The 19,205-nt window shown below is 32.7% G+C and overlaps 1 protein-coding gene across 1 annotated transcript; it reads right to left on the bottom strand.

Moving 5' to 3' along the window:
- Window positions 1-7,795: 7,795 nt before the first annotated feature.
- Window positions 7,796-8,254, bottom strand: LOC148770090 (uncharacterized). Its single transcript, XM_088818971.1, has one exon. It carries the CDS (start codon window positions 8,252-8,254, stop codon window positions 7,796-7,798), a length of 459 nt encoding a protein of 152 aa, XP_088675097.1.
- Window positions 8,255-19,205: the final 10,951 nt, after the last annotated feature.

Below are 19,205 nucleotides of genomic sequence, written 5' to 3'. Positions count from 1 at the left end.
TGAGATATGGACAAATTACAAAAAAAATCATTCTTATTTGGGTAATTATAACCACCCATCAACTATAAATCTTCTTACACGTCCACTGTTACTGTGTCAAATTTAGCGGAATCTTCTAGGTTATATGGAATATTCTCAATTTTGTACCCGTTTTAGCCCATTTGAGCTCCAAATTTTGAAGCAAGATGATCATAATATGTGTTTTTTGGCTTGTATGTATTAGATTGTGGTGAATCAGAAACTGGATTTTAGCACAAAACGAGTACAAACTAGAGAACATTTCACGAAATCTAGAAGATTATGTTGAATTTGATACCATAAGGGTGGACGTGTAAAAAAATTCATAGTTGAGGGATAATTATAATTATTCAAATATAAATGGTTTTTTCATAATTTGATGCCTCAGAGGTGTGGTTGTAATTTACCCATTAATTATTATTATTCGTAATTCAGTGTAAATTAATTAATCCCAATTAGTGTAAATAAATCCCACAAAAAGGGGATCTCAACTTTCAATCCCGGAGGATGAGTCTGTCATATTCTTATAGATTTGTGTATGTAATAAATAATAATGGCTGTATGAATTGAATATAAAAATGTAAATACAAATTTCCTCCATTAATGTTGATTCTTTCAATACAATTATGCTTTGTTCAATTATTTTAGATATGTGTGCAGAATAGGTTTTAAAACTTTTTTTTTTTTTTTGACTCTTAAACCTATTCCCTTTTTGACTTTCGGGTGGGTACTTTTACCCGCAATTGAAATAGAAATTTCAGCTAAAAATGTAACACGGCATCCGCAACATTGCATTTTTTTTTTTAATTTTTTTATTTTACAAATATTATATAATTATGTTACGTGTGCAAGCGGTTACAGCCTAGAGAATCTATATGTGTGTTAAGAAATGATCAACTGTATATGCACAGCTAATTTAATGGTAATATATGTTGTTCCGGTACATAAAAGGGGTAGTGAATTTAGTAAAATGGTCGAACAAATTAATTAGTGAATATACGAAAAGATTAGCCGAGGCGAAAAAACTCTTTCCTTAAGACAATATTGCCCCGCTACGGTGCTTACGGTTATTTGGCAATGGTCTCCCAAGATACAACGGCTAAACTCGGAATATGAGCACTCAAAATCTCGAGTACAACGAACGTTACTTTGTGTCTCAAACTCTCGAATCGAATACGGAAGAAAATATTCTACGAAGAATATTTCCGGGCTAAAGAAAGAAGAATTCCATAGAACAAAATTATGGAATTGAATTGATTTTTATGTTGTTCTAATCAAACATGTGGAGCTTTTTATTTATAGATTTTCAATGGTTGTGAGTAATGAACACAACCCTTAGGAAATTAAACAAATGAAAAGGTGTGGCCACACCTCTTCATATTGTCACACCTATTAGATCAAATAGGTGCCTAAAAACCTTTTTTAATTTTCATTAAAAAAATAATTTTATTTTTACTCAAAAAAAAAAAAAATAATTTTATTTTAATAAATAAAATTTCCAACAATATATGAGTAATTTTATTATTATTATTATTATTTTTTGATATGATATTTATTTTCTTATTAGTACATTTTCTTTGAAAATAAAATGAGATTCACTATATAATATACATATTATATTTAAAATTATTACATAAAATGTACCTATTTATACCATTTTTTTGTTGAGGCAATTTTTTTTATTTCATTATGAAAAAAAAATATAAACAGGATCTCATTAAAACCTTATTTGACCTAACAAGGAAAGATGACGTCTTATTTTCTCTAGAAATTATACAAACTTATTCTTTCCATGAATAGGTTGAATTCGTTACACATGGCTAACATGTTGTGGTTTGCATTTCTCATGTGGCTGCGGGAACCGTCGTTATTAAAATAAATTCTAGAGAAATTGAATTGCAGCTCATTCAAATCTCTTTGGTTGCTTGTGTAATTTTAAAAGAAATTGAATTGCAGCTCAAGTGGTAGAGAGCTTCTACCGAAAACACTTCCAGGATACTAAAATAAATCTACCGAAAATGTCAAGAATTTTCTAAAATAATTTCCAGTTTATACTTTTATTAACTCTTTCCAACACCTTTTTTTTTATAACTAATTTATCTCTCTTATTAATTATAAGACAATGTCATTTTAATCTAAAAGCATACATTTTCAAATCAAAACACATTTAATAAAATTTTTAAACTTTGTGCAAAGCTAAAAAACGACTATTAAAACAGAATAAAGGTAGTATATATTTGACATGATCACTATCCAAGAAATCAAGTAATAATGAAGTGAAAGCAACCTATGAGATTCATTAAAGATCCTCACTCAAATACTTGGATAGGAATATTTTATCATTTAATAGGGATGGAGATATCTTACAACCAACTTGCAAATCTGAATCTCAATAATGTATCGTGCCCCATACTTTAGAAATTCTAATCTTCTTAATTTCTAAAAATATCTCCTTGACTAAAAAATGAAAGCCACTTGACTATAAACTTTATCGCAATTCATTTAGAGCATGTGTTGTTATTAATACTCCACCTAGCCAAGGGCGATAATGGTTAATGATGATAAAGAGTGATGGTTTTGTTGGTAGATTATTAGATTCGAGATCCTCTATTTTAGACATATTTTGACAATTTAGAAGATCACGAGTTTACTTGAAGCTTCTTCTTCAGTGCAGAGCCGGTTCTGACTATAGGCGAGATAAGCAATCGCCTCGGTCCCAAATTTTAGAAAAAAATAAGAGATCCTCGAATAATATTTTGTATATGTATACCAGTCATAGCATTAAATAATGTTTAAAATATATAAATAGTTCAAATTTTTTTAACAATCATAATTATGTTATTTTACATAGTTTAAATATTAGTTGAAAAGTTTTGCACTTATTCTTGCATTTGATGTGAATGATCATGTCTTAGATCAATTACAATCAGTTAGATATTGAATTCTTCAATCAAACTTTTCTCCATTTCAAGATTTTAAACTTGTTTTCCAGCAATCTTTGCATTTTTTTAATAATCTACATTGCCTATCTCCAACTTTAAAGAGTCTCGACAAGTTGAAATATAATATATTTTATTTTACTATATTTAAACAAATGTTACATATATTTAGTTGTTCAATAATATTTTCATGACTATTTAAAAATAATTCGCGGCTCTGCCTCGAACCCCGTAAACTTTTGATTTACCTTAACTTCGTCAATATTTAAGTAATATTTTCTCAAAAATCTTAACTCCTAATTAAAAAATTATTGCCAGTCGTGCTTATTAGAACGAATTCATGTGTTTATTATTTATAAAATACAAATAGGGCCATATATTTACAAATTCTTACAACTCTCGCGTATGGCCAAAATAAAATATTAAAAAAAAAAAAATTCTCAGGAACGACCTTGCTTCGGTAGTAAATTGAACCCAAAATTAAATATTAAAAAATAAAGTGAAAATAGGGGGTTTACACTTTTCACTTTTCAGTAGGAGTGAGCAGAAAAACTGAGAAAACGAAAAACCGAAAACAGAAAAAACGAGTAGATATACACCGTCCCGACTTAAAACCGTATATACGGTATTTTTTCAAAAAACCCAAAATATCGATTTATGTATGGAGAATAAAAAAAATTACCGAATCGATTATTCGAACCAAACCGATTTATACAAACCGACGTCGTATTGATATATGGTATAAATATTTACTGTCTTCCCCCTAGCGCGCCATCCTTCGAGCGCCTCCATGTGATATGTTTTTTTATTAGTTAATTTTGGGTTGTTATTTGTTAATTTTCTCAAACAAATGTAATGAAAGTCTAAATTCACAGTTAATCAAATATCGGTTTTCTGCCGAACTGATTCGAATCGATAGATTAAATCGAAAACCGAAAATAAATCGAATTAATTAGCGAAACCGTTCACCGAAAATCGAAAAATCGATTAACATCGAACCGAAAAAAGACGACATGTTCGGTTCTTAAAATATGAAAAACCGATATTATCGATACGTGTTTGGTTTAATGCAAAAATCGAGCTGCACCGACCCGTGCACATCCATACTTTTGAGGTGGATCCATTAGAAAATTATTAGTTATTTATGCACGGAGGAGGTATCTTTTAAGTTATTGAAAATATTATATGATTTGTTGAACATTGGTTGAGCTTAGTTGGCAATAGGGGGTGGGTGTACGAAGGGCTGGATATGGGCCAGTTTAATCGGCCAACCAACCAACTTTAGACCCACTTTTTTATCGCTCGGTAATTTTTTCTAGCAAAAATTTTATTGTCGGACCACTAATTAACTGACTTATATATAAATGGGTCGGTTAGTGGTTTTCAGTTTACTCAAAAGTCGGTTTGTCGATTGTATCGGTCAACTGACTTTTTTAATATTAAAATTTATTAAAAAAAAATTGATTATAATTCTTATTTTCTTAACGTTGAAATAATATATTTAAGAAGTCAAAACACAAATTTATACGTACTATTTCTATTTTATAATTCTTATTTCACAATCTTCATTATTTATTTACGTATTGTAGAAGTTTAATAAAAAAAAAGACTCTTAATAAACTTAGAATTTTTGCAATATAAGTTTTTCCAAAATTTTAAACACCTTACAATTTTTTTTAAGTTTATCTTACTATTATTAAAAAAAATGAATATACAAATGGCTGACAATACCTCCAACCAACCCATTGTTTATCCAACAAAGTCAGTTGCCAAACATTCTTCAACCCATAATGGTCGGGTCAGTAATGAGTTTCAATATTCTGCTAAATCGAGTAATCTGATCGGGTAAATAATTGGCCGGTAATCATCCAATCTGACCCATGCCCAGTCCTAGGCGTACATATTTGAATTTTGAAGTGCCCACTTATTGAGGCAAGTAACGGAAACCATTCGAATGAAGAATTCGGAAATCATGAGTACCCACTTAATAGGTTAGCTACCAATACCAATAATTGAGGAAAAAAAACAAGAGTCTGTAATAAAACATGTTTCATGTTTTGGTATTTTTACTACGGTTATTTCTATGATACATCGGTGAAGACTACATTGAGTGGTTTTTTTTATCGTTGATCTATACATACCAATGTGGGCGTGTGAATGTTTGTGTGTATATAATTGGTAAAGATCTACCTGGTGTAGCATAAATTAGACCAAAATATAAATACATTATAATCTTTCTTTTTAGAGAAAAAAGTATAGATACAGTAATATAGCCGTAAGAGAAGAGAGAGAAAGAGGGGAATGGATTTTAGGTTCTACACGATTAATGAATTCATGACAGATTAATGGTTAATTATGTGGAGGAAGAAATAGATAAAAGGCTAATGCGATGCTACACCCGGTGATAATCACCGGGTGTCTAATATTATGACACGTGGCAATTCTTTAATTTAATATATTTTGCAATTTTTTTTTTCACTTTCTTTTTAATTATTATTATTTTTAAACAACTGTGACTTCATCTCTTTTACCATCGTCCCTGTCAATAAAATAACTGATCCAACTTTTATTTCTTTCCTCTGCTTCATTCTTTCTTCAACGAAAGTTGACACCTTCCTCTATACTCTATACTGCATATACAAAATTCTCACCCATGTACAATTTCTCTGTGATTCTCGATCCCTATTCAATTACCATTCTGTAATGGTAATTTTAATTTTATTTCAATTTTATTAAAATTGTAACCTCATGAATTTTGGGATAATTTGTTATTTATACTGATTTTTTGGAGTAAAATTTTCAGCTAAAGGGCACAACCCAAAATATTGCAAGAATGTAGAAATAAATAATTAGATAAACAAGGGATATTTTGAAAACCCAATAGGAATTTCTCTTTAGTCTTTTTTGTGTTTTATGTTAAGATATTGATTATTTATGTTTTATGTTAAGATATTGAATCAGTTGGATATATATATTTTTCCATTTTCTTTCTTGGAGGAAGTTGCAGAGATATTCTTCAAAAGAGCCAGTGGAAGAGAGAGAAACTAACTTTGGTGGAAGAGAGAGACTAACTAGGGTTTTAATAAACAATAAATAATTAAAAGAAAAGTGAAAAAAAGAATTGCAAAATATATTAAATTAAAGAATTGCCACGTGTCATGATATTAGACACCCGGTGATTATCACCGGGTGTAGCATCGCATTAGCCTAGATAAAAGGCACTTTCGGGTTTTCCTAATCAACTAGAGACTATTAAATGAAATTCTCAATCTGTGTGCAACTAAAAGTCCAACAATACATCAATAGTTAATTGAGAGAGAGGGAGAGATTCATATAAGATCAATGTTACTCCCTCCATGTCAAAATATACGCCGCTTTGGGTTGTTATGTACATATTATGAAAATTAATAAATGTGCGTCGATTTTAGAGAAAATTATATAGAATAACTAAAATATCCATGTTATTAATGTCGTTTCCATTAAATCTCTTTCAATTAATGAATAGTAATACGGGCAAAATTGAGAAAATATTAATTAATGAATCATTAAAATTCTAAAGTGATAGATAATTTGAAACAAGAAAAATTCTCTAAAGCTGGAGTTAATTTGGAACGGAGGGAGTACTCCATATGTTCCTAAATAAGTGTTTTTTTTCACTTTTCACAAAGACTAAAGAAACTCAATAAATGTAGCTCGAGTTTAGAAAAATCATATAAAAATGACTAAAACAACTTTTATCATCTAATGATTTTTAAGAGAGAATTAATACTTAGAGTTGCATTAATAAAGTTAAAACAGGAAAAATGTATTTAATACAGTATAGAAAATTTAAAGTGACATATAGTCTGACACAATAATATTTCTAAAAAGAAGCAGATATTGTGGAACATGTGAGAATATTATTTAATTATTATATTATTACAAAATGAATAATAAGTGACATCGACACATATCGTCAATCCAATTAAACCGACATAACATAGCATTTACAGTAACCAAACCTAATTTTCTTCACAAATATATATATATATATATATATATATATATATATATATATATTCTATCTATCCTAGGAATTAATGAAAGTACATTCTCTCAAGAAAATATTCCAACACATTCAAAATTTAGTGCAACAGGACTGGTCCACTTTTACATAAATTTAAAATATTAGGGGAGCCTTGGAATAAATAGTCAATATCACTCACTTTCATCTGTGAATTCTTGCTGGAAATTTTGTGTATTTGGTTATCTTTATCTTTAATAGAATATTTAAGAGGACTAAATTTAGTTTTTCAAATTAATTTTGGTGAAGGAGAAATTAAATTCACTTAAAATAATTAGTTGTAGCCTTGTAGGAAATAATAAGTGAAAAGCAACTACCGACAAATATGGAGGCGTTTAGGTATCTATTTTAGTGGAAGAAGTTTTTAGTTGATGGGAAAGATGTGAATATTTTTTTCATGAATTTTGTTTTTCCTTATAGGTGAGAGAATCTATAAATAAATTGCAAAACCCCCATTAGGAAAATCCATTAGTTTAAAGGAATTTAATTCGAGTTTATTTTTCTGGATCCAAGCATTTTTAGTCCTCATTTCATACTGATGCAATCAGTGGCGATGCCAGAAATTGGAACGAGGGTGGGCTTAAGCGTAAAAATATTGGGGGTTCAGGGACAGCGCTCCCGATTTTTTTTAAGGATTTGTCTTGCATTTAATAACACAAAAGAAGCAACTAAATATAGAATTTAACTAGATGGCATAAATAAAACTATTAAAAGTTGCATTTCAAAATATAATGGTACAATCTCTTTACAAATTACAATTGGCCCTTTTGAGTTTTCATTTTTGAAAACTATTCATAACTCGGTCATTGCCAATTCTTGCGGACATGTCTCTTTCAATAAAGATAAGTAAAGCATCACTCAAACACTCATCATTCATCCGACTGCGCAATCTACTCTTTATGATATTCATAGCCGAAAATGCCCTTTCGACTGTAGCAGTAGCAACCGGCAATGTTAATGCCAAAGTCAAAATCATGTAAACCAAAGGATACAGCTTGTTTCTCCTAGTTTCTACCATTTTGCGAGCAAGATCACTAATTCCACCCAACCCCTGAAATTCACTACTTAGGCGCATATCAACTATGTAAGTATCCAATTGATCATTGAGCTTGCATTTGTCAAGTTCGGTGAAGTCTTGTGGATAAAATTCAACAAGACGAAGTAATTTGTCCTTATTAAAGTGAGAGTATGAGTTAGATGGATCAAGGCAAGCAATGCACACAAGCAATTCCATTGTTGAATCAGAGAATCAAGCATTTAATTCTGCAAGTTGCATATCCAAAATAGTGTAAAACGTTTCAACCTTATAATGATGTAGATTTGACATTTCTTCTTCATTTCGTCTTCTTCCTCCTCGAGCAACATATTTAGCATCCATTTGAGGAACATCAATTTTGTGTTTCTTACAAAATGTACGTTACACTTTCAAATAAAGAACCCCACCCGCTTTCTCTAAAGGACTGAATTTGAATTTTTGACACTTGAACTAATCTCATTGCATTTACAATATCTTGATCTTTCCTTTGAGGTGCTTGAGATAGCTCATTTGTGATTGCCAATACCTTTTTCATCAAAAAGAGGCTCAATACGAAGTCAAATGACAAAAACCTATCGACAATATCTTGTGCTCAGTCCGATGAGTTGTACTTGAAGCATCGCGACCAATAACTTCAAGTACATCAATTACTGCATCAAACATATGGATCAAACTCAACAAAGTTTTGTAATGAGAGCTCCAACGTGTATCACCTACGTATTTAAAAAAATTAAAAGAGAAGTGATGAGACGTTAATAAAAATGGTAAAAGCATATTATTAAAGCATTAACTTAATATAACCTGCTCGTTTGAGATTAATTTCTTGATTTAGACCTCGCCCACTTGAAATTTCTCCCAAATTGAGTGCCTCAATTATATTTTTCAGATTGATTCTCTCTAAGCAAATCGCGACGTTTACATGAAGAACCAACAATGTTCAACACTCTTGTAGTAAAATCAAAAAGTGAAGAAATATGGTCGTGCTTCTTAGCAACTGCTAGAAAAGCTAATTGTAGCTGATGAGAAAAGCAATGAATATATTATGCACAAGAGTTCTCATTCAAGATGAGTGTTTTTAGACCATTGAATTGACCTCTCATATTACTAGCTCCATCACAACCTTGACCTCGTAATTTAGAGATACTCAATCCATATCGAGAAAAAAAATCATCAATAGTTCATTTAAGAGTCAAAGCACTAGTATCAGTAACATGTTCAACCCCTAAAAATCGCTCGATCACACTATCAGATTTGTCGACATACCTTATCACCAAGGACATTTGCTCCTTCATTGATATGTCACGTGCTTAATCAACCATTAGACAAAACGTCGAATCCCCTATATCACTTTTAATTTCTTTTAGAATTTCCATTGCAAATGCATTGACAATCTTCTTTTAAATATCTGAACATATCATCTTATGATTTTGTGGAGCATTGTTCAGAGTAACATCTTTGATATCCGGATTAATTTGGCCAAAGGTTTTCTTAAGTTGAATAAAATTTCCTAGATTAGCCGAACTTTCACTTTCATCATGACCCCGAAATGCCAATCCTTGTGTTGAGAGATATCGAGCCACCTCAATTGAAGTATTCAAGCGCATTTTATAATTAGTTTTTTCTTGATCCGACTGCTTGTGAACAACTGTCTCAATATGTTGCTTTTGATTCATAAAATTTATACATTTTCCCCAAGCTTCATTATGTGCGCTATTAGGACCTCGCACATAACTTTTCATTTCTCTTTCAATTACTAAATCCTTGAGTAACAAAATGATCACCACCCGATTGACCTCCGATGTCTGGCTTAAAAAGATAACAACATAAACAATATGCAGCATCTTTGGATATTCTATACTCCAACCAAGTACTATATTCGGCAAACCAAAGTTTATTAAATTTTCCATTTTGCTTGCCATAAATTGTGAGAGGAAATACGTGGTTATTCGGTTGGCATAGACCTTTTTGAAAATATGCTCTACGAACTCGGTCTCGATCATTAACATTATATTGCAAGATACCATGCCTTTGTCCGGAATCTGCAGGAAGATCTTCTAAGTTGATCTCTTGAAATGGTTTATTGGAAGAAGATTCATCACCACCTTGGGGAGGAGGTGTTTTTCTCTTTAAATATCTCAACATAGCTATTTAACAAGACAAAATAAAATATATCAGTAAAAAGATAATAAACTCAAGATAATAATAATTAAAGAAAAAGAACTTAAAATTCATAAACTATCATATTTTAGTGTAGTTATGTACTAATAATAATAATTATTGTAATAATGCCACTTCATGTATAATATTATAATAATAAGTAGTGGATTAATAGAATAATAATATTGTTATATTTCATGAGAATTGAGGGGGAAAAGTCTCATGTATTAGATATGAATTGAGGAAACAGAAGCAGAGGAAACCAAAACTCCCACTGCAAGTCTTCTAACTCCTTTCTCTTTTTTTTTTTTCCCCTTTTCTTCTCATTCTCACCATTTCAATTAACCAGCACTGCAATTTATCAATTCTATTTCTTTCTTTCCGTCATTTGTCAATATTATCCACATTCAATAAACCCCAATTTCTTAAATTTAATTTTCATCATTATCATCAATTATTCACATCATAAGAGTTTCTATTTTCCAAATTTCCATTTGTTTACCTTCACTTTCATAATATAATACATAAGAAAGAAACATAAATATCAAGTCAATTAATAAAATTACACAATCGATTTTTAATTGATATACAATTTGAAAATTAAGATGAGAAAAAAGTCGACAAACCGTAATCAATTAGAATATTTGGAACCCAAAATATCGTTTTCTTGGTGGGCGCCTGATTGCCGGAGGGTGGTGATTTCCGGTAAGCAAGGGCTGTAGAAGAACGAGAGAACGTTTTTTTTTCCTTTTCCCTTAAAGGAACGAGAGAGAAAGTCCAAGAAAAGGGAAGAGGTAATTGTAAAATTAACAAATTTGGGCTTTAAATGAGTGGGCTTAATAATATATTAGTGAGCTAAAAAATCAAATATAATATTAGGGATATTATATACTAGAAAAACTTAAGAAAATGAGGGGGGGCTTGAGTCCACCCCAGCCCTTGGGTGGACTCGCCCCTGGCTGCAATAAGTTTTAGTGCTTGTTTTTGTGTCTTATATATAAAAGTCCTAAACATTGTTTTATTCGCCGTGTTTCAAGAATTATTGTGCTACTTTGTTATAACTGAAACAATCATTGTATCTTGGACATAATTGTCGTAAACAGAGAATACTCTGCATGTGACAAATTTGTCTTATGGAGATAAAATCAAATTCTTACATCAACTAGATTTTACTTGTCAAACCTGTCAAAATTCTGTCCAAAATTTCCTTTCTCATTTTGAAATACACACACCTAAATATAACAATTCTTTCAATGAAGATACATTCAATTCTAAAATGAAAAGTATATAATGCTTTTGTAAACCAAATACTCCCTCCATGCCAAAATATGTGTCGCTTTGGGTTGTTGCGCATATATTAAGAAAATTATTTAATGTGCGTGAATTTTAGAGAAAAGTATATAGAATGACTAAAATATCCATGTTATTAATGTTATCTCCACTAATTCTCTCTTAATTAATGAATATGAGGGCAAAATTGAGAAAATAGTAATTAGTGCATCATTGAAATTCTGAAGGGACAAATAATTTGGAACAAGAAATTTTTTCCAGAGCGACAATTATTTTGGAACGGAGGGAATATCATGTCATAGAAGGTATGTTACAAAGTAATTATTTAGATCAAATTAACAAAATAGGGTTGTTTTGAAAATTTGGGTTGTTTTGAAAATTTGTTTTGAAAATTTGTTAACAAAATAGGGTTGTTTTAAAATTTATAAACAAATTAGAGTATGTCGCCACGTGGCGTGGCGACTTCAGCAGCCTCTCTCTCTCTCTCTCTCTCTCTCTCTCTATATATATATATATATATATATATATATATATATATATATATATATATATCGTTTTATGTCCGACAGTTAAAGATTGTTTGGCAGAAGGAATAATGTGTGGACAATACCCAATGCGCACTAAACACAATTTGCAGAAGTTAAGGAAGACTGACATAAATTTTCTTCTGAAATAAATAAGTATTTCAACTGTCAAATGTTTGCATTCAGAATGCATATACAACAAAAGACAAGGGAAATTTCTCATGTATATGGGAGTGAATATATTAAATTAAGATGAATATGCAGAGTATAACATCATTTACAAGTTTGGATTACATATTCAGGTGTGATGTGGACTTGCTCAACAACATAGCTACAATTCTTCCATCTATTATGTTCCTTTACGTGCACAGAGGCATTTGTAAAAAGGATAAACACAAAGCTACTTCGATAAAAAAAAGGCCTAATGTAATTCAACAAGGTAACATCCGATCTTGTAAGACATGGTAAAACCCGTACAAACCGCGAACCTTTAATGTCGTAAGAAAAAAATACAAAAAAAAAAAATGTAAAACCAAAGAACATGAAAAATCGAAAGATAAATGAGTGTTTGTTAAGATTGAAAACTGTGATTCTCAGATTGAAAAAATCGAAAGATAAACAATATGAGAAGAGCCTGCAACCGGTATTTAAGATTGAAAACTGTGATTCTCACTATTCCGAAAATTGAAACTCTACAGTTGCATAAACCAATAAAAAAACAAATCTTGAGATAAGAATATTTGCTGCCTCTTGTTCAACTTTCTCAGACATTTGATTCACAATTGTCAAGTAAACAACAAAAGGGTAGTAAGTTAGACCTAATTTTGAGAAAAAAATAATTATCGAAGAACTGGCATTGCAATGTAATTGAAGATAAAATTCATGAATTGAAGAAAATAGTACCTTTTAGAGCAAGACCTTTACTTTCCAATCTGCCAACCATCTCACCAACCTGATTAATGTTGCCCTAAAAGCCCAAAACTCGTGACGAGCTAGCTAATATTCAGATATTCCCTCGTCAACAAGCAAACATGAATGATCGCCCACACTTACAAAGGAACATAAAACTATTTCATTTTTCATCCAATAATTCAAAATCCCTTGTAATAAACCATCTGAAAGTGAATTTTGGCTTCAAACAAGAAAATTAGAATGACGGTACAGAGTGAACCCGAATCGATGTTATTGAGCATTCAGTAATTAGTATGGTTAGTGGAATGAAATTTTGTACATTCTAGACCATAGAAAAGGGACCTGTCAGAAAAGTATAGCAGAAGAAAAGAAAAAGTTAAAAATAAAAATACATTATGGCTCGAAGATCAAACGCATTAACCTACTATACAACTGAACATGAGCTGGTGGTACATAATATCGCCGAAGCATGTGGCAAGTGAGCCCATTCCAGGACCGCAGCAAGATCTAGCTGCTGCAAAAGAAATTGAAGAAGAAAACAAAAAAACCCAAATCGTATGGGCAAAAGCAAAATGGCGCCGTTTCAAATTAAAAGGGGCCAACCCCCTTTTGATCTTCTAATCGGGCTCGTAATTCCTCAGGCAACCCAAAAAAAAATAAAGCAACCGAATTCTAGATTACCAACTGATAAATATTTTTAATGTTATTTTGTAGAAAAAAATAAGTTCATGCATTGCTACCTCTGCAAAGAAAATCATGAAAGATAAGTGGATAATAGAAGGGGAAAATGATTAACAATAAACCTAAAAAAAACATGGGGCAAGCGAGCATAAAATCGTAGCAGAAAAGAGGATGAGAAGAAGAGGAGGACGAAAATAAAGTGAATAACATGGGAAGAGAAAGTGGGGGAATTGAAGGCAACCCAAAAATTAGGAGCCCATAATTCGGAATAATCGAATTCTGAATGTGATCGGAAGTGGAGAAGTCTGCAATTGGAGGAAAAAAAATGGTGGGAACTGATGTTGGCGGCAGGGGCGGTGGGCATCGAACCAAGCAGCGGTGGCGACGGCAGCGGGCATCGAATGAGCCAACAACTTATGAATAATGAAAAGAGAAACACGTACAAATTATAAAGCGAATTCCATAAACCATAAATAACCAATAACTATGCAGAAAGTATTTATGTCTATGAATTGGCACTCATAAACTGAAAGATAAACGCAAAAGCATCCAGACAGGGCAGAGAACTACAAGCAGTTAGGCACGTAGCCAAACCCACGAATGCAATCCAAGACTCGGATCTCCATTGCTTTTACTATTGCCCTTACCACACCTATAAAAAAGTTAAAAACTATTAGCATCAGGATTGCCAACAAATACCCGTGTTCTTCCGTTGCGAACTTGCGAAAACATTTGACAGCGTGAAGCTACAACCTGAAGCTCAAGGCAGCAAGTAGGACCTTGAGAGATAATACAGAACGACCACCATTTTCAGCCTACTACTATGGGGTTCACTCCAAACTATAGTGCAATGTTATCGAGTATCATCATAATAGAAGACCAAAGAATTTATCATCGTAGATAGTAAAATATATGCAAACAAAAAGATATATATACTCATTAATCAAAATGAATCAAAATAGCCATGTTAATAAATTTTATTCTGGAACTTTGGGGAATATTATTTTTATGACCAGCTAACCGGACCCAAGAGCCAGCTAAGGAAGGTCAGTAAGTTCCAAGAATGTGAAGAAACAAGAAGTCAATAACCACCTACGGAAATGAAGAATTATAGAGGTCTTTTACAGGGGCTGATTAAACTGAACACAAAGGAAAAAGTGATGTGAAGAAAAAATAAATCAGAGCGAACCTGGTGGTGGTTGCTGAAGAAACCAACATCAGCATCCCTATTTTGAAAAAAAACTCATAATCAAAATTTAGGGCACAATAAACATCCGTAATTCTGGAACCGAGAAAAATAGACTAAATAAAAATGAAGTACATTGAGTAACAGAAACAAGAACTCATTTCACCTCTATAAATTCTGGCTGTCGTACGATGCTCCTGATTTTTTCATTGGGAGTCGTACAATTTCTACAAACATCAACAAGATATTAAGTTCAAATAATCAAAACAGATACGAAAACCTAAACGAAACAAATCGTAAGATATATATATATATATATATATATATATATATATATATATATATATATATATATATATATATATATATATATATATATATATATATATATATATATATATATATATATATATATATATATATATATATATATATATAAGAGCCATAAATCAAACGAAGTCGTCGGACGCGAAAATGTACTCACCGGAGTGGCGCCATCAACAAACGTGGCCGAACTCATCTCCATCCCAGAATTCACTCACCCGAATAAAATCAGGTGTAAAAAGTAAGTGTCACCAGCAAAAAAGGGCACAACTGTAAATGAATAGAGAGACCAAGACCTAGTCGAAACACAAGAAAACAATTCCAGGAGTGCTGATCTACAATCAGTACCAATAAATGAAAGCCCTCAAGATTCCAATTCCCGAAGTACAATAAAAAAATTTAGATACAAGGAAAAGACTTTCAAATACTATCAGCATCCTTTGCCATATATCTACAGGTATATGATACAAAAATAATCTGACTCCCCGATTGAAGGAATAATGAAATAGAGAACATGCATAAAAATAAAATTAAAGCACCTTATTGTTAATAGATGAGATACCTATGGTAACTGTCTACAGTGAATCAATCTTTCATCAATCCTCAGTGAAACAAATAATCAACAGAGATAAGAAACCAATATCAGCCAAATCAATATTGAAAAAAAATTACAGGGAAACAAATGGCAAAATAATCGTATTAAATGGTAAATATAGCAACTTATTGGTATTATTACCCAAAGAAACATAATTTCCAAAGGCCTGCAAGAAAAATCAATTCATACACCTGCAAGAAAAAGCAAGCCAAAAATAGATAAATGTGTAAATTCGGGTTGTAAATTTAAAAATATTAATTCAAGCGAACGATATTAACAAATGATCAAAAAGACGTAACCGAGAGGGTAAGAGTTCAGACAACAAAAAATCCGACGCTCTCAGAGAGGGTGTACAAAGCTCGCCTCTAACCCAATTCAAATAATAATGAACCTGAATTTAGTAGAATACCTCCTCCATCCCCAATAAAAGCGTAGATCTTTTTAGAAGTTCTCTTTGAAAAAACAGCAACAAAACACTTTAAACGTTACCCGATTGCAAACATCTGTTATATGTCGCCGTGGCAACCGGATGGCCAAGGTTGGTCGACGGAAATCGAGATGATAATTGGGCAGTAGGGGTTTTAGAAAATTGAAATTGATTTACTTTTGGTCTGAGTCTGAAAGAGCGAAGGGGTGGGGGTGGGTAGGGGTGATGAGGACAGATGAGGACACAAGGAAACGCAACACGTAGGACGAAGAAAACGTGAAACAGACAAGCAAAAGAAATAGGATGAGGTAAACATCAGATAGACTTGCCTTGGTGTCGGACTTGAACTTTACAATAATAGTAAGAGAGGTGGTGGAGCGCCGACGGTTCTCGATTGAAGCGGAGGCGGGCAAGGGTCCCGGAGGTCAACAATTGTTGGTCAGTCCCTAAGCTTTGAAACGGTGTCGTTCCACAACAATCAGAATAAAAGAAAAGGCAAAATCAAGCAGGCATGTCGTCGTCGAGCAGCTTCAGAAATAAAGGAAAAATAAAAGAATTGGAGAGCCTGATTGGACCGAGAGATTAGAACGACGTAGTTTCGTTATTAAATGGGACAAAAGAAAGTGAGAAAGAAAAGACGTAAAAAAAAAGGGGACGATCCCCATATATATATATATATATATATATATATATATATATATATATATATATATATATATATATATATATATATATATATATATATATATATATATATATATTTTAATAAAATAATTTGTGTGGCTCAGATCGAGATCACCAACCCAACGGCTGGAAGTGGTGAAGACTGTCTCGAAAAATGCGTTTTGACTGGAGTTGCCACGGTCAACGGCAACTTCACTCTCTCTCCTTCATAATTGACCCACCTACACCCACTTCTCTCCTCCTCCATCTTCTTCCTCCTCTCCCGTTCATTTCGCCCAAAAAAATAAAAACAAAAACCCACCTCTGTCCGGCCACTCTCTGCCGGCCTGTTCGCCGCCCTCCGACCAACTCGTTCGTCGCCCAGCCCCACCCCACATCCCGTTTAGTTTAAAAAAATGATAAAATTTCGAATAAAAAAAATGCATTTTCTGTTTTTTTAGATCAAAAAAATATATTTATATTTTATTCTATTTTATGCTTTTCAACAAATCCTGAAAATTCGAAATTTGAAAAGAAAAAAAATCGAATTTAGTGTCGACGCTGACCGTGGCGACATGTCATAAAGTCGGCACTCCACGTGGCGACACGTCATGAAGTTGCCACGCCACATGGCGACAGACTCTAAATTAGTTACACGCTTTAAAATATCTCTATTTTGTTTACAAAATTCACAAAACAACCAAAAAAAAAATGACTCTCTTTTGCGCAGGGCAATTTTTTTAAGGTAGTTTTTAAAGGGGCGTTTTTTTTTTCTAGGGTCGTTTTGAGAATTTATAAACAAAATAGGGTTGTTTTGAAGAGTGTAACCAAAATAAGGTATGTCGCCACGTGGCGTAGCGACTTCATTAAGTGCCGCCACGTGGCGTGGCGACTTCATTTAGTGCCGCCATGTGTCATGGCGACTTTTAAATTCGATTTTTTTTTAATTTTGAAATTTGAATTAGTGGACTTTTCTCGAAGATCGCGGCTTGACTTCTGCGTAGAGATAGTGATTCGTCCTCCCATACCCCTATACCTTCTCAGACGCGAGGTAGACGTATCAGAAGACACTCCGGTAGTGGTGACTTTTATTTTCAGAGGTGTAAACAAATTGGGACCCGATGACAGGCCCAATGGCTTATCAGCTGGAGTCGGCACCAACCACGAAACACTCTTTTTTTTCGGTTTTTTTAAATTAAAAATTTTAATTAATGTATTTGTTTTATTTAATGTAAATATTTTTGTAGCTCAGATTAGAGAACGATCCAACTGCTAGAAGTGGTGAAGAACGCCTCGATAAGCGTGCTTTGACTGGAGTCACCAGTCACTGGGGCGACACCTTTCTCTCTCATTTGCAGTCGCCTCGATTAATGGCGACTCCTTTTTTTCTCCTCCATAATTCGCCCACTTGCCCCGTTTCTCTCTCTCAATATTCGCCCCTGTCCAAAAAAAGAAAGCACGACAAAAATTTTGAACCAATTTTGAGCGACTCCATCCACCGCCAGTGGTTTCATTAACCGCTTTCCCACACACCGCCCCACCGACCAACTCGCCGGTTGTTAAATCCAGTCACTGCAGCTGTCCGACCCATTCACTGCCGATCGATTCGCCGCCGCCGCTCCGCCCCACAGCCACCGTCTGGCCCATTCGACAAGGTAATAATTTCTTTAATTATGTCTTATGTTTATTTATTAAATATTTAATCATGTGTTTACTTATTTGTTTAATTATAGCATGTGTGTTTAATTATTAATTTTTTTTATAGCATGTGTAAACTTAAAGATTGTATCACCTGTAGTTTAAAACGCGCTTGATTTTAGGGTTAGTGCATAATTTCTAAAACATGGTTAATTGTAGTTCTATTAAATAAAAAAAATTAAAATCAATAATTAATAATTATTTCCTTAATCTTTTGAAGATTGATGGCGGCTAGAAATAATGTTAAAGTGTACGTGTAATTTGGAGGTCACATAATTCCCGACGATTGGGTAGCGAGATATAGTATAGTCCACAAAACCGTATTTTGAATTAAACGTGACTTCTCATTTGCTCAATTTATGTCAAAGTTGTATCCACGTCTAGAGTTCAATATTAATCAGTTTGGTCTAAGAGTGTGTTGCAAATCATACGTTTTAAATGGCGGAAGAATGAAGGAGATGATTACCGAGATGACAAAAAGATTTACAATTGTATATCGATCCGGATGAAGGGAGCAACTCAATCGAAGTATTGGTAGAGGTTGAACCCAGATACTTTGATAGTGCCCCACCACAAGTGAGCGTAGAGGCATTTGATTTGAATGAACCAAACTACTCACAACCACAAGTGACTCTCGATTTTCTGGCGGCGACACAAGGCATCCCCAACTTAAGGATCAAGAACTATTGTGA

Source organism: Erythranthe guttata, chromosome 6, assembly GCF_056151865.1.
Source record: "Erythranthe guttata isolate IM_541 chromosome 6, IM_541, whole genome shotgun sequence".
Lineage (NCBI taxonomy): Eukaryota > Viridiplantae > Streptophyta > Magnoliopsida > Lamiales > Phrymaceae > Erythranthe > Erythranthe guttata.
Note: the sequence above shows the minus strand (reverse complement) of the source record. Positions and strands in the feature narration are given on the sequence as shown.

Bases quoted from the DNA above. Each gene is read 5' to 3' on its own strand.
- LOC148770090 (XM_088818971.1), bottom strand. From the start codon at position 8,254: ATGGAATTGCTTGTGTGCATTGCTTGCCTTGATCCATCTAACTCATAC.